We start from the raw sequence: 16,372 nt of genomic DNA on the forward strand, positions 1-16,372 counted from the left end.
AAAGCACCTGAAGAACAAACCATTAAAACATTGGGAATACATTCCCCCATACTGCTCACAGCGCACAGCTAACCTTCACTGCTATCCCAACCAAAGCTCCGGGTCACATCTGTTGTTTCCACTGCTTTCTTTTTACTCGTTTGCAACAAAACAAAGAGTCTTTGGAGTTGGTACGGAATGTTGGTCACCGGATCTTCCTCGAATTCTTCAAACTCCCACCTGTGAACACATCCACACGAGCCTGAATTATTTGGAGATATACCAGCCCCATGAAACTATTGCCAGCAACCGTTAAAAATCATTAGGTCACAAGATTCAGAGCTCAGAGTTTGACAGCAAATGAGAGAACGGCTAAACAACTCCCAAGAGGAAAATACAATCTGCGAAGATATAATCCTTGGTTGTATCACATACTGGATTATTGACTAAAGATAAATGATGATTAATAATACATTTTATTCTTAATTCGGTGATACAAATAACAAGTTTACAACATTATAGTCAGGTTGGTCAATTACCTTTGGGTTCAAAATAGCATTTTACATAGAGTGCATGGAAACCGGTCATGCTGACTAACTGATATATATTTATGAATGATTTTACTGAATTGTACACAAAACACAATTTCACTATATTTAGATAATAAAATGAAGAATAATGCTTTGGAATCGTGGGGGATTATAACTTTCCAAATATTGACTGGGACTATCACAGTGCCAAGGTTTTCGATCGGGTTGAATTTTAGTGTGTTCAGGAACGTTTCCTTAATCAATATGTACATGCCCCTTTGAGAGAAAGAGCAAAGCTCAGCCTCCTCATGGGAAATAAGGCAGGTCAGGTTACTGAGATGTTAGTGGGGCAGCACTTTGGGAGCAATCATCATAACTATTAGTTTTAATTATTTTTAAAAGCATAATCATACATAAGCACAAGAGTGTAACGATTGTAGTATAAGAATAATAGACCACTGAAGCAGTACACAAAGAGTTGCCACTTTTCAAGGATCATCCTGGGCCCTTCAAGTTTTAAAAGGTACACTTATCTTGGCCTTAAAGGCCCATTGCCCTGGAGACAGCACTGGGTTACAGGGGTCGGCCTGGCCTGGTGATCCGTCAATGTCTTCAATGTTGCTCGGCAGCTCTGTGCCACTGCAGGCCACAACCAATCCCTGCTATGTTCCTCCCTGTCCACTGAACTTGTTCTCTAAACATCATTAATTGTCTCAACCTTCTCATCTGCCTCGCTAAGGCTTTGGGTCACACCCTGCAAGACTAATTTAAACTCTCCTGTGCAGTTCTAACACGTCTCTCAGATAGGATATTGATTCTCCCTCCAGTTTTGGTGCAGCCCATCCATCTTATACAGGTCACCTTTAGCCTAGACCCTAAATCATCAATCCCTGCGCCAGCTCCTCAGCCATGCATTCTTCTTTTTTTCACTCTACTCTTACTATCATGTGGCACTGGAGGTAATACAGATTACTACCCTCAAAGTCCTACATTTTACTTTTTAATTTAAAAAAACATTACATTTTGTCAGCTTGCAATATTAAAATTTCACTCTTATTTATGCTCAACAAATAGCAGAATAAAAGTGAGTGAAGACAGATGTTTTTCCAATTGGCTTTCTTCATATTTCTCCTCACCCGGAACAAGTGCTCAAGCTGGATATTCAAACCGCAGCTGGTGAAGCACTGTGGCTTCCCACACCTCCATGCCAAATGCAGCTTTGCCAGACTTTGGTTAGGCCACATTAGGAATATTGTGTGCAGTTCCTGTCCCCTCCCGCCTCCCCCCCCCCCCCCAGCAGAGGTTGAGAAGAGACCTGATAAAAGTATATAGAAAATGATGAGAGACATAGACAAGGTTGACAGAACCTTAATCCCCAGCTTGAAATATCAGACTAAAATGTATAACTGTAAAGTGACAGAGCCAAAGTTCAAAGGAGATGTGCAGTGCAGATTTTTCTTAAAACACAAAAAATGGTGGGTGGGTATCTGGAACATGCTGCCAAGAGTGGTTGGTGGTGGAGGCAGATATGTTGGAGGCATTCAAGAGCCTTTGGATGAGGGGCAAGGCTATGTTGGGAATGGAGGGAAATTGGTCACTTGCAGGAAGGAGATTAGTTTAATTTGGATCATGTTTGGCGTGGACACTGTGGGCCAAATTGCCTGTTCCTGTGTTGGAATGTTCCATGTTCTATCTTTTCCTCAAAATCTATAAATATGGCACATAGGAGGCCAAAGTAACCTGTTCTATTGTCATGTGGAACTGTTGAACTGGAAGTTTAAAGGACAGGTTCTTGACTCCATGGATAAATCTTAAATCTTACAGATCATAACTGGTACTACACTTGTAATGAACACTACAGAGACCAACTTAACAACAATACGTGCAGTTCCTGAGAATCCATAGCATGTGCCTAAAGGGCCTGGGATCATGAAAGTTTCAGGACTCTATTTCAGAGAAAGTACAGGAGCAATTTTAAATACAGTTTGAATTACAGATGGGCGTTTTAATTTTAGACCAAAACAGCACGCTCGTTTCAACATGTCCGATATTTCTTTTTGGAAATACTAATTTTAAATTGGACATTACCTGTACAGTGCATTCCTAAACTCTGGAGTCATAAAGAGCGTCTGCAGCAAGCTGTTCAGATAGCAGGTCATGGCTTGATTTACCAATCCCACATATCCTGCAGGAAGAAAAAAACTTCAAAATATTCTGTTTCAGACAAGAACAAACTTACTTGCTTGCCCCATTTACTAAAATTGCAATAATGAACATAGGCATAATAAGCATTTGGAGCATCCACCATCGTTCCAAATAATCATGTTTTGACCGATTTAAGTGTTTTCTGCATTTTAAAAGACAAAGGTATTAGACCAGATATTGTTGCTCTGGTTTCCTCTTCATTAATACGTTGTGAAGATCTATCTTCTGGGGGAGCTTGCTCACTTGTCAGAGGATCATTTCTAAGACATGACCTTGCAAAGTCACCAACCGGTGAGCACCAGGGGAAAAAGGGACCAGAGAGAGGATGGAAGGCCGCATGGGGGTTGAAACAAGATAAGGAGTATCAAGCAGAACAAAGCCAAAATAGGTCAGCAAGCACTAAGGTTTCAGTGAACTGACCAAATCAAGGGGCACAGGAACGCAGAGTGACTAGGGTGGCACTGGTGCAGTGGTAGAGTTGCTGCCTTACAGCGCCAGAGACCCGCGTTCGATACTGACTACGGGTGCTGTTTGCACAGAGTATGTACGTTCTTCCTGTGACCGTGTGGGTTTTCTCTGGGGCTCCGGTTTCCTCCCACAATCCAAAGATGTACAGGTTTGTAGGCTAATTGGCCTTGGGTAAAATTGTAAATTGTCCCTAGTATGTAGGATAGTACCAGTGTATGGGATGATCACTGGTCGGCACGGACTCGGTGGGCCGAATGGCCAGTTTCCATGCTGTATCTCTAAAGCCTAAGGTATTAAGGCAAGAGAGCACCTGAAGCTTGCTGGCAATAAAATATGGCTGACTGAAACTGCAATAAATACACAAAGGCATGGAAGAAGGTTTCAAAAGTATATAGGCAAAGGCAAGGGTGGTATCAGGTGGCATTGCAACTGAGCTTCTGTTGCAGTCAACTGTCGGGTCAGGGACGAAGTCAGCAGGACCAGAGTTATGAGAGGTCTGCAGCACAGAAACAGGCCATTTGGCCCAAATGTCCATGCAAACCAGTTGCATGACCAAGCTAGTCTCATTTGCCTGCACCAGGCCCATAACCTTCCAAATCTTTCCCTGGCATGTGTCTTTTAAATATCATAAATGCCTCTTCTACTTCCAGCGGCAGGTCGTTCCATGTACACACCACCCTGTGTGTGAAAAAGTTGCCTCTCGTCAGTTTCAAACCTTTTCCTTCCCACCTTAACCCTTTACCTTCTAGTTTTAAATTCCCTTACATCTGGGGAAAAAGACTGAGGCTGTTCACCTTATCTAAGCCCCTCATGATTTTTAATAAACCTTTAAGGTCACCCCTTAGCCTCCTTCGCTCCAGGGAGAAAGGACCCATGCAATATGAAAAGAACCTTTGATGCAGTCAACATGCACAGAACAGCTGTCACGATTTTAGTTGACATTGCTGACGTGCAGCATTTAGATGGGGTATTGGAGGCAGCTTAGCATAGGTCCTTAGTGAACATCACATATAATACTTCAGGGAAGGTCGAAGAAACTGCAGATGCTGGAATCTTGAGCAAAAAAAGTGCAAGAGGACCTCAGTGTCCAGTATCCAATGGACATGTGATATTTCAAATCAGGGCATCAGCCTGAAGACAGCTCCCAACCCAAAACCTCATCTGTTTATTCCCACCACCAATGTCTCCTGACCCAGAGTTCCTACAGCACTTTGTATTTTGCTGGGGAGAGAATGGAACCGTGAGTTTGACCTTATCCAACTGGATGATATTTTGATCATGCATCATGGCAGATTAAAGAGGATACAGATAGTTAGAATATTTTTGCCTCAATCACCTAGATATTAACAACTTTGTGGCACGGTGGCGCAGTGGTAGAGTTGCTGCCTTACAGCGCTGGAGACCCGGGTTCGATCCCGACTATGGGTGCTGTCTGTATGGAGTTTGTACATTCTCCCCATGACCTGCGAGTGTTTTCTCCGAGATCTTCAGTTTCCTCCCACACTCCAAAGACGTTCAGGTAAGTAGGTAAATTGGCTTGGTAAATGTAAAAATTGTCCCTAGTGTGTGTAGGATAGTGTTAATATGCAGGGATCACTGGTCGGCACGGACCCGGTGGGCCAAAGGGCCTGTTTCAGTGCTGTGTCTCTAAAACAGCTGATACTCAAGACCTATACTTATTTAAAAGATGGTATAAAACCATTGCCACCACCAGAAGATCTCTCACTTTATAGCGAGTTAAAAATAATAAGTTAATAATTAAAAATAGTGACAGTACTGCATGGAGGTTTTCATGAGTGTTTAATTTTAGACAGTGTTGCAAGGGGAGGTCAGCTACTTGGACCTTTGAGTTCTTTGACTGAAACAAAATAGAAATTCACATGATGCATCATCCATTAATAGCCGGGGCAGATGCTAACCCAGTCATATTTAAATTGGATTCATAAATATTTTCAAATCAGTGAAGGATTCCTTAATAATTCCCATGGAATTTGATTTATGGAGAGTCTGGGCAGGCCAGGAATTTGTTCCTTTAGTGCAGGAGGTAGAAGGATGATCTCAGAGGTGTATAAAATCAGGATGGGAATAGATAAGGCCAATGCAGAGACTTCCCCCCACCCGGGTAAAAAAATCAAGAACTACGGAGAACAGGTTTGATGCGAGAGAGAGAGAGAGAGAGAGAGAGAGAGAGAGAGAGAGAGAGAGAGAGAGAGAGAGGGGGGGAGGGGGGGGGGGGGGGGGGGGAGAGAGAGAGACTTAATTGGCTCCCAGCCCATTTTTCCACATGAACAGGCTAAGCAAATGGACAAGGAGTTTCCAATGGAAGGTTATTCACTTTGGTAGAAAGGCAAACTTTAAATGTATTTTAAATGGTGAGACTTGAAAAGGTGGGTGTCCTTTTGTGTGAAATTTAGCATGCAGGTTCAGAAACCAATTAAGACATTGAGTTGGCCTTTATTGCAAGACATCGAGTACGTGGGTATAGGCGTCTTTCACCAATTATTGAGGGCCTTAGACATCTCGAAAATTATGCACCAGTCTGGTCTGCCGATACAAGGATTGAGAGAGAGGGAAAATTGCAAATGTTTTCCAGATTTCTGAGATGAGGCTGTTCATTCAGTAGACTCAGCCTATACTCCCAATTTAAGACAACTTTAATGAATGGTATTAAACTCTGGTGTTTAATGGTATTGGTGTATTATTGTCATGTGTACCAAGATACACTAAAAAGTTTATAATTGCATGCTAAACAATTAAATCATATCATACACATGTACAAAATAACTTCTCAAAACGCACAGCAGTGAATTAAATGAAGACATATTACAAATGTATGGCTCTGGGGCAGAAGACATTGACCGTACACTGCTCACTCACCGGTTTCTGACTTCCCCAGAATGGGAGAGTACGAGTAGCTGTGATTACTGTAATCTCCACAGCCCACAGAGCTTTCCCTCAGCTGAGGGCCAATGATCCTTTCCTGCGTGCTGTCCTCATGTCCACTGCTTTCTGCTGTACCAGATTCATCCTGTGAAGATATTGCAAACACAAGTGACACATCCTTCTGGCCTACAGATGATTAGAACCGTCAAGAGATGTTTGAAGGGGGCCTTAGAAAATAACTAAAGTGCTATTAATAAACTGAGACCATAATTGAAAATTTGATGAGGGGCAATTTTTTTTGCAATCAAAAAATTGCTATTGCTCGAGAATGCCATAATTCAGTAGTTCCTATCTCATGTCTCTGATCTCCCAGTCAGTACTAGTATCAATTGAGCAATCAATTGGATAAACTGCTGCTTATTAATGGTGCCTCAGACTAAGAGCCATGTTTTTTTGTGCAGTGGGTATATTCCCCCTTGTACATGGATGCACAAGAAAAGCAATCAATTTTCTATTTTCCCATCTTTCCTTCCGCCACACTGAGCTTTAACGACATTCTTGAACTACCTAAAAAAAAAATTCCCTTGGTTTGACTGATGTTAGTAACATCAGTGTTCTGCTTCCGCAGATACTGAATGACCTGCTAAGCATTGTTAAGCATTTTGCCTAATACCTCAAGATCTCTCCAGCACCTAAAGTGTTACACACACAACAAACATTCTGAAGTGGCCGTAAAGCTTACTTGTTCATATTTGCAGAGGAGTCTCAAAACCCACTGAAGTGGGACCTACACGAACCAGAAAGCGAATCAATTCTAAATATTACTCAGCTACGATGACAATTAACCCCTTGTAGAGGGCAAGGCCACCTACCGACGCAAATTGGGGCTGCTCTCCATCTTTATCTGTAAGTTGAAGGAAGTTTTTCTTTCCTGGTTCAAATCCAGATTCAGTGAGAGATTTTTCACTCTTGTAATCCAGGGGGCACTGGAACAGAAAGGTTTACATTTAAACAATACAAACTAAAATGATATAATTTTTAAAAGAGCACAGTAACAAAGGAGACGACACTGAAAGTTAGACATGGCCCAGTCCATCACTAGTACTGCCTTCCCTAGAGGAGGCACTGCCTTAAAGAGGCAGCTAATATCAAAGACCCTCAGCACCCTAGCCATGCTGCCATTTCGCTATTACCATCAGGAGGGTAGTATAGGAGCTCAAAAACCGGGACCATCACGTTCAAGAACAGCTCTTTCCAGCATCCAGCAATCATCAGGTTCTTAAATACTACACAACACCAACGTCTGCAACCATGATCTTCTGTGGACAGTGTCTTTGGTTGTACTACAGACGTCAGTTATGCATTATTATGCTTACCTAGTATTACGGTTATTCATTTATTGTATTATGATTATTATATATTTATCTGCGTGTTATTGAGTTTTCAGGCCAGTTAAGCTGCAGCAAGCAAGAATTTATTTTTTCCCTTGCTGGTAAATATGAGAATGAAACACTTCACTTGTAAAGCAGACACATCTGAGGTGGGGGGAGGGGGAGATGTAAATGAAACACAAGTGGCAGGACAGATTTAATAGAGCAAATAAAATAATGCAGATACTGGAAATATGAAATAAAAATCAGAAAATGCTAGAAACATGCTCAGCAAGTAAGGCACTACTTGTGGAAAGAGAAACAGAGTTAATGTTTTAGATCTTTTGGCTCTCTTCATTAGTATGGCCTGCTGCAACATATAACACAGACAAATAATCTGATTTCTCATTTGGTCGCCCTTTCAAAGGCAAGTCCTTTATTCCACTCATCTCCCTACCCTTTTTTTCTCTGCTACTGGAAATACGTTTCTCGTTCCCAGTTCCGATGAAAAGTGTTGGACCCAAAATGTTAACTTTGTTTTCTTCCAGAGATGCGATCTGGTTTGCTGAGTGATTGCCGCATTTGATTTCATTTCAGATTCATGAAGCATTTAGACTGCTCAGCTTGAGTATTCAGAGGCAATGACTACACACAAACATAAAAACAACCGGAGAACCGTGGCCTCCAGGAGTAGCTGCCGAGCCAGATTCCACCCCCCCCCCCCACGAGGCTGAACGTGACCCAGGCGGACCGCAGCCTGCAGTAGGTTGCCAAACATGATGCTAAGTTAAATAATCTCCTCCACCAACACCTGGTCCATATTCCGCCACCCACTGCATATCCATGTGCCTATCTAAAAGCCTTTTCAACGCCAATATTATATCTGCCTCCACCACCACCCCACATTAGAAACCTTGTGAAGCTAAGAAAGTATCGATTCTGCGGCTTGGCTATTAGCTTGCAGGGAGATTCCATTTGCACTTTATTTCCTTCTCATTTCCCTCATTGTTATTGTTGGAAGTCAAACTAAGCATGCGATGAGTCCCCAAGGAGGAAGTGTTAATTCTTAAAATTACCTGGTCAGGGTTGTTCAGACCATTGCTCCAGACTAACTCGAAGGTGCCATTGATGTAGCCTGCTTTAGCCGAGACGTCATCGAACAGCTGTTTGAGTGGAGTCGATGCAGGAAGGTTAAGAGTGAGCCGCTGAGTGACCACCTTGGCATTGGTGGTGTCCTGAATGATACACAGCACCCTTGGTTCATCCGCTGCCGTCTCTGACTGCAAAGACACGGGTTTTTGTTTTAATTGAGTAGCAGCGATAATAGAACAAAAGTTCACCATGCATTGTGACTGCACCAAATTTGTGCCTCTGCCAGTTACTCCATCAGTTAATATAAAGCAGAAATAACATAATTTGTATTTGTCGCCCCAAGACTGCTACCGACAAAAATAGAATGGAAACTGAAATCCAGAACAAGCAACAGAGGTTAACGGAAATCATTTTCCCACATCAGAAACTGTAAAAGATGCAGATCTTTAAATCCATGGAGTCCACAGTACCAGAGTGTGGAAGACCAGCTCCCCATACTGAAGGAACGTCTGCAGTGGAGCTGCAAGGTTGGTACCAGGATCACTGCTTTTGGACAAGCTGGAGGAATGGACACAGAGGCAGCAAAGGAAATTTAATGTTGAGAAACATGGTGTTAAATCTGGTAGGGAGGACGAGAAGATCATGCCATGCAAGACTTTCAGCCCATCTTATGACACTAATGATTTATCCTTCTGTCACCACAGTTACCATACATTATTTGAAATTCATACGGTCTCCAATTTCTTACCGCAGCGTGCTTTTTTCCTGCCTAAAGTGCTTAATTGGGAGAGAAATAGATCGATCAGAAAAAACCTCAAAATTGTGGCTCGGATCTTTAGGTCAGTGGCAGACTGAAAAGGATTTAGCTTCATGGCAATACGAGTTTCACTTTGAAATCTTCTGGAGTGTCCAACGACAGGTTGCCCGGCCATTCAGGCAGAAGAATTCACAAGACAGTGATATGGGAAAATCAATGGTAAGATTAAATATCACAAAGAAAGGGAATAAAATTGCACAAGAATAATAAGGTAAAGGATTTTCACGGTTAGAAAACAATTGTTTTGAAATACAATTCAGATGGAGTTACTTTCTACACTTTAAAAAAGGTTTTAATGGATCAGAGATTATCATGTGCGAACTATGAATTTATTTTTAAAAACACATATCATAGGGTTAATCATAGGGTTAATTGCAGGTTCTACAAAACTCTCCAGACCAACATTCCCAGCATTGACATTCCGCTGACTATGTTAGGCAGGCCGCATCATTTGTGTGTCTGACACTGGACTCCTTAAACAGGCAGACACTATTCAGATTATCAGGAAAACAGGCGATGGGATTCAAGGAGGTGCTTAAAGTTTCCTTGATAAACTGCAACATCACCGCCGATTCCTGACAAGCTCTGAAACATGATGGCATCAACAGCAAAAGTAGCATTTAGGATGGAATTGTGAGCCTTGAGCCAATGCACTGAGAGCACAAAGGGGCTTAATGTAAACGACTGAAGTGCAACACCACTCACGCTATACATCAGCCTGCCATGCAAGGCCTGTCCTGACCCATCAGTGGAAGAGTTCCCACATTGACAGTGATCCAAAAGCATGTTTGAAGTCACCCTTGATCCGGAGTGCCTAAGAATGGTTCTTTATCATAATTGTGCAAACTAGTTCCATGTCCTCACCCAGCACATTATGCTCATTCTTTCTTCCCCGTTCACTATACAAACCCCTCCCCCCACTTTCACTTCAACGCCACAACACATCTTTCTCTTTCAACCCATCCTGAACAATTCAACATATTCCGCCACAACTTGACAGCAGTTCCCCTTCCACCACAATATGACAACTTTTCCTTTACTTCCTCCCCCCACCACTTCACCTACCCACCATATTTCCCACTCTCATGTTCTATGCCAGTCTATTTTCAATGAGAACGTAAGTCACATTGGCTCTCTCTCATTTTTTTTGGCATGGAAAACTGAACAGCTGCAGCAGTCACACGAGTTTGTTTATGGCTGAACCCTGATAGAAAGCACTGCTCCATATGGAGATTAAGGACTTGTCTGAGCAACCCTGGAAACTGGCCAGGCCTAACCAGCAGAATTTGCACCAAATGTACTTCCACATATCCTCTTCAATGTATCCAATCTATCAAAGTGAATACTCCACCGCAACTACTAAATTCTTGGCTTTGTGGAATAACTTGTCTGTACCGAGTTCATTATTCACATCTAATACAACAATCATTCCATACTATGCAATAAATGGACATGATTTTATTCAAAATGATCTAAAATTAACTGTAGCATCCAAATAACATTACTTTAGTTGACTTTAGATACAGCATGGAAACAGGCCCTTCGGCCCACTGAGTACCAACGATCGTTGATATACCAACCCATACCTGATCCTATACACTAGGGATGATTTACAGAAGCCAAAACCTACAAACCCACATTTTTGGAATGTGGGAGGAAACTGGAGCACCCGGAGAAAGCCCACGTGGTCAAAGGGAGAATGTACAAACTCCATATAGACAGCACCCATAGTCAGGATCAAACCCAGGTCTATGGCGGCATAAGTCAGAAACTATACTGCTGTACCACCCATTACTCCTTTTGAATATTCCCCTAACCCGTCAATAAGCGACTGAAGCTTCAAACATTTTTACCATGGATATGTCTCTAAAATATTGTGAGTGGCATTGGGTTTATTACTGTCACGTGTAATGAGATATAGTGAAAAGCTTTGTTACTACTGGGGAAAAAGAGAAAGATTTAACACAATATCTCAAAATTGTAATTATTTTATTCTGAATGTATTATTGAAAACAAAGCACAAGAACCTGGCTACCCTGGATAATACTGAGTGCAAACTTTAAGAATATGCCACAGAGGGTTGTGAAGATATTGGATTATAGCTATTGTCCAAGTATTCCCACCCTGAATCAAGGCACAGGTCATCTTTCCAACATGCCAGGCATTCTTCACAGCGTTGGGCTGAATAGCCTAATTCTGCTCCTATCACTTATGACCTTGCCAACATATTTACCAGGAAATTGAATTGTTCTTGTAAAATAAATATTACTAACACCAATAGCTCACTTGAAATCTACTCTGAAAGAAATTGCTATGGTGTACATCCCCTGTTTTCACTGGGAAAACATATAATTTATGTAGGCGAGTAACACCCATTACAAAGCTTTCATTGGCATGAATCCATTTTGTTTAGTCGGTCAAACAGCCACCTTGTTAAACCATGAAAAACGCTGTAAAAACATGAATATATTTGTTAAATACCACTGGACAACAGTGAATCAAGAAGTGACAGTGAAGTGACAGTGGCACTGTCAACATTTTGGTCCAAACATGCAACTCTAGATGTCTCTCATGCAGTGCTGTTTTTGAAGAATACGTAGTGCAACAAAACTGACACAAATAGGAAAAACAAAGCAGTCAACCTAGCCTGAGAATGCAAGATGATTTTTTTTAACTTAAGCCAACCGGGTTTGATGGCCTCATACTTGTGTATGTCAAAATAGTTTTAAGTTCAAGCTATATTCACATCAGCTTTGATCATGTTGGATGGCTGCATATCTGAAAAGCTTGGGGGATGTCGAACTGCATTCCTGTTCAGGTGGATGCACGGTAGCGCAGCGGTAGAGTTGCTGCTTTACAGCGAATGCAGCGCCGGAGACTCAGGTTCGATCCTGACTACGGGTGCTGCACTGTGAGGAGTTTGTACGTTCTCCCCGTGACCTGCGTGGGTTTTCTCCGAGATCTTCGGTTTCCTCCCACACTCCAAAGACGTACAGGTATTGGCTGGGTAAATGTAAAAATTGTCCCTAGTGGGTGTAGGATAGTGTTAATGTACGGGGATCACTGGGCGGCACGGACTTGGAGGGCCGAAAAGGCCTGTTTCCGGCTGTATATATATATGATATGATATATGTCAATTGTCCTATATGATCTGACGAGATGCGTGGAGGCTTCTCACCATTCTCGCCACTACCTTCCAACACCATCACAAACAATACCCATGTCATTGCTGCGTGTGGGAGGCTCCTCTGTGTATATTGGCTGCCACTTGTGTGCACAACAGACTAGGCTTCCAAACGCAGATATTTCTCAGGAAAGGCAAGGCCCCTGTGCATGTACAACTTGCTCCTTTGTGTGTGCCAGATGGCAAATACCACAATATTTCAAGAAACAATGGCTTGAAGATATATTAACAACGACCAATATCTCCAGACATCCATAATAAAGAAATTAAACTCCTGCATATCCACGTCATTGTTTGATTGATGTACCAGCAAACGAATGTCAGAGCAGCTGGATTATGATACAAAGTATGTAGTTCGTGGCCCAATGGTGGAGCAAATATGGTGGTAAAAGTACACTTCATTCCCACCAAGGTCAGTATATCCATCCTGAGGTGAGGCACCCAGATCTGCTTTCTGTATTCCTTTCAAGATCTAAATCGAGGCTTTACCCAGCTATTTCACTGTTGCAATCTTGTACGATCTCTTGCCTTGATGCGGAAATCTAAACTACAGTAAACACAACACGTAATGCAGCACTTGTGGAAAGATAAACAGAGTTAATGCTTCAGGTTGAAGACCCTTTGTCAAGTTGAAAGTCTTCAACCAAAATCTGTTTCTTTTCCCACAGATGCGACCTAACCTGATGTGTATTTCTCACATTTTCTTTCCACTTTTAATCTTGTTTAATTTTTTTATTCTTACCATGGATTTTTAACGTGGTTACATGTAAAGATCACTGCCCCCAAAATTCCACAAGTCTCTAAAAACTTCCACTGCTTCTAACCAAAGGAATTCAGTTTATTCGACCAACAGACATCATGCTTAAATTCTCTGTTACCTCACCCTAAAGGTAAATACAGGGAGTCAACATCAACTCACATGCAAGATGCACAAATCTGCTTAGTGCAGTGACTTGTTGATGAGCAACGTGTAGAATGTTGGAAATTCACCTTGATGTATCTCAAATGCATAGCATGTACATTTTAAGAACTCAGCATCCCAACACCACATTCTAACTAGTTCTGGGGTTTTTTCTTGTCCTGGATAAGGATAGAATATATTTAACTGAAGGCTCTACTGCATGTTCAAAATGGCTCCCACTATATCGAAGAGGTGAGAAGGCTAACAGAGTATTCAAAACCACAAAAAGCACCATGTAATAGTGAGAAAGAAATTAAGAGCACTGCAAGCTTCTTTTTAAGATATAGCACAGACATGTACTAGAGAGCCAAGTATCAACATGCTGAGAAGAGAATGCAAGTGGAGGAGCAGCAGCTGTTGAGGAGGAAAAAAACTGCAGATGCTGGTTTAAATCGAAGGTAGACATAAGAAGCTGGAGTAACTCAGCGGGTCAGGCTGCATCTCTGGAGAGATGGAATGGGTGACGTTTCGGGTCGAGACCCTTCTTCAGACGCTCAAAACCCATAGCAAGAAATTATACAAGTCAGAAGCAAGGGTTGTCACTAGTCACTATTCTTTTCTTTTAAATGAATAGCACAGAGATTCTTAGTTTCAAATTAGCTGAAAACATAACCACAATATGGCAGATAATACAACTTTAACAGGAAATACAAGGTTTAGGTTTGTTATTGCAACATATACTTCAAGATACAGTAAAAAGCTGTGTTTTGCATGCTCACCAATCAAATCCGATAATATTATACACAAATATAATAACCCCACCCCAAGCACAATAGGAAGATTAAAGGAAAAGATACAGAGTGCAGATTATAGCTCTCAGCACTTCAATGCACCAGATCCAGAGCCATAATGGGGGAAAGGCGTGCAATCCTCAACTATTTCCACTTCGGCACCATTGATGCCGATTGGGGCATGCACTCTCGCACCCTTCCTGAAATTGATAACTAGCTCCTTTGTCCTACTCAAACTCCAACTCCATTTGCCATTTTGTTAGTCCTGCTTTTGATTACTGCAGCAAAAGTCAAATCAGGCCAAACCTTATTATTGCCAAACCATCTCAGACACATCTCAATCAATTGTTCACAGGCGGTTAATATTTTCCAAACAATGCAACACCAATACTACCTGAAAGAATTTCTTCTTCATTTCATCAAAGATACTTTGTCTGCAACTCCAAAACATCCCCTAAGATATACAAAAATAAAATTGTACATTATAATATAATGGAAAAAAAATGGATGTATACATCAGGGCAGCATCAGAATATTGGAATCAAGATGCTTAATAGTGGACATAGACCAAATGGTTACGTACAATTCAAAAGCAAATTGTAAATTTCTAAAGATAGGAAATTGAAAGAGAAGGAAATCGTTGCCACTCAGGCTTCAATGGGACAACACTTTAAATCACAGGAGAATGTTTGTCCTTGAAACCATACAGATGACACCATAAAAACTGCTGATTCTTGCATTCAGGCGCTCCACCAGCCAAACCATGCATGAAAAAGAACCCAACCAAGTTGCTTTCTTGAAGAAATATTCAATACAAGTGCTCTTCACATCACTGCCATCTCCATATCCTTTTGTATGTGAATATATCCCAGACTTTTCATATCCAAATATTTCCCAGCACAGACTGACCACTAAACACAGCATTGATGCAGAAGTGAAAAAGGGTTCACTGTACCACAATAAAATGTTCAAGCACTAAGTAGCACAGGATGATAAAGGGATACTTTCTCCAATGGAGTATTCAGTTTGGTGGCTTACCCAGGCGTTTTGTTAAAGAGCAGGAGACTGAGCACATAGCTGAGGTGCTCCTGTGTGGAACGTTATTGAGAAATCACCAATTTGGACTGATTGTGATCTGAAACTGAGGGTCCATTTACATTGGGTAAATGAAATATGCAATGCAATTAATTTTCACGCTCTCTTTGATAAATATATACACTACAAGCTGCTTATCGCTGATTTGTACAGATTCAATTTATACAATCTACAAGGTGTTTGTTACAAAGACAAAGCTTCAGTTGGCCAGTAGTTGTAATCTTTACACAAGTATTATTGGTAATTGCTTTCCTTTTTGCAGGCAACAAAACGATTCCACACAGTTCTTACTCCACATCCCCACCATCATCAAACAACATTTTGTGGAGCTTTATTTTTGAATGGTAGAGAAATCGGGTTCTTCAAAATGTCCTTTTTTAATCAATCAGACGTACTTTTACAGGATCGCAGAACATCCCTGTGAAATATTGGTTATCCATATGGTGTAATTTATTTCAAGAATTGAGATTTGCTTGATTTCAAGGTAACATCACATAATAAGGTGCTGTCCAAGCAGTCCCCTGCTCTATTCTTTGCACAGCCTGACACAGCTCCAGCGCCATCTTTAAATTCACCAACAATACTGTTGTTGGACGAATAACAGATAACTATGTCAGAGTACAGGAGGGAGTTTGATAATCTGACAGAATGGTACAGAACAATAATCTTGCTCTCACACCTAGCAAGACAAAGGAGACAATTATTGATTTCAAGATAGGAAAATGAAGAAACCATGAACCTGTCTTCATCAGCGGAACATCAGTGGAGAGTCAACGACTTCCAGTTCGTGGATGTGTACATCTCGAAAGATCTATCCTAAGCCCAGCCCATCACAAAGGAAGTTCATCAGCATCTCTATTTCCTTGAAGATTTAGGATTTTCAGTCTGTCGACGAGTACTCTGTCAAACCTCTACAGCAAAATGGTACCACGCATACAGACTGCTGCATCACGGCCTAGTTCAACAATTTGATTGACCAGGAACAAAGGACACTAAAGGGTGGTTGACACTGCCCAGTCCATCACAGGTACTGATCTCTCCACTATCAAAAGGACCT

At 41.5% G+C, this 16,372-nt stretch overlaps 1 protein-coding gene across 2 annotated transcripts in view; it reads right to left on the minus strand.

Annotated features, from left to right (window-relative positions):
- usp47 (ubiquitin specific peptidase 47) overlaps window positions 1–16,372 on the minus strand; it is a 108,119-nt gene that overhangs the window by 60,964 nt on the left and 30,783 nt on the right. For both annotated transcript variants that reach the window (XM_078415260.1, XM_078415259.1), the window contains exons 2-6: window positions 8,512–8,715; window positions 6,938–7,051; window positions 6,060–6,210; window positions 2,598–2,694; window positions 74–219 (exon numbers count right to left, since the gene is read on the minus strand). In XM_078415260.1, the coding sequence (XP_078271386.1) occupies window positions 74–219; window positions 2,598–2,694; window positions 6,060–6,210; window positions 6,938–7,051; window positions 8,512–8,715 (712 nt within the window). The remainder of the gene's footprint in view (window positions 1–73; window positions 220–2,597; window positions 2,695–6,059; window positions 6,211–6,937; window positions 7,052–8,511; window positions 8,716–16,372) is intronic.

This window comes from Rhinoraja longicauda, chromosome 18 (genome assembly GCF_053455715.1).
Source record: "Rhinoraja longicauda isolate Sanriku21f chromosome 18, sRhiLon1.1, whole genome shotgun sequence".
In the NCBI taxonomy this organism is placed as follows: domain Eukaryota; kingdom Metazoa; phylum Chordata; class Chondrichthyes; order Rajiformes; family Arhynchobatidae; genus Rhinoraja; species Rhinoraja longicauda.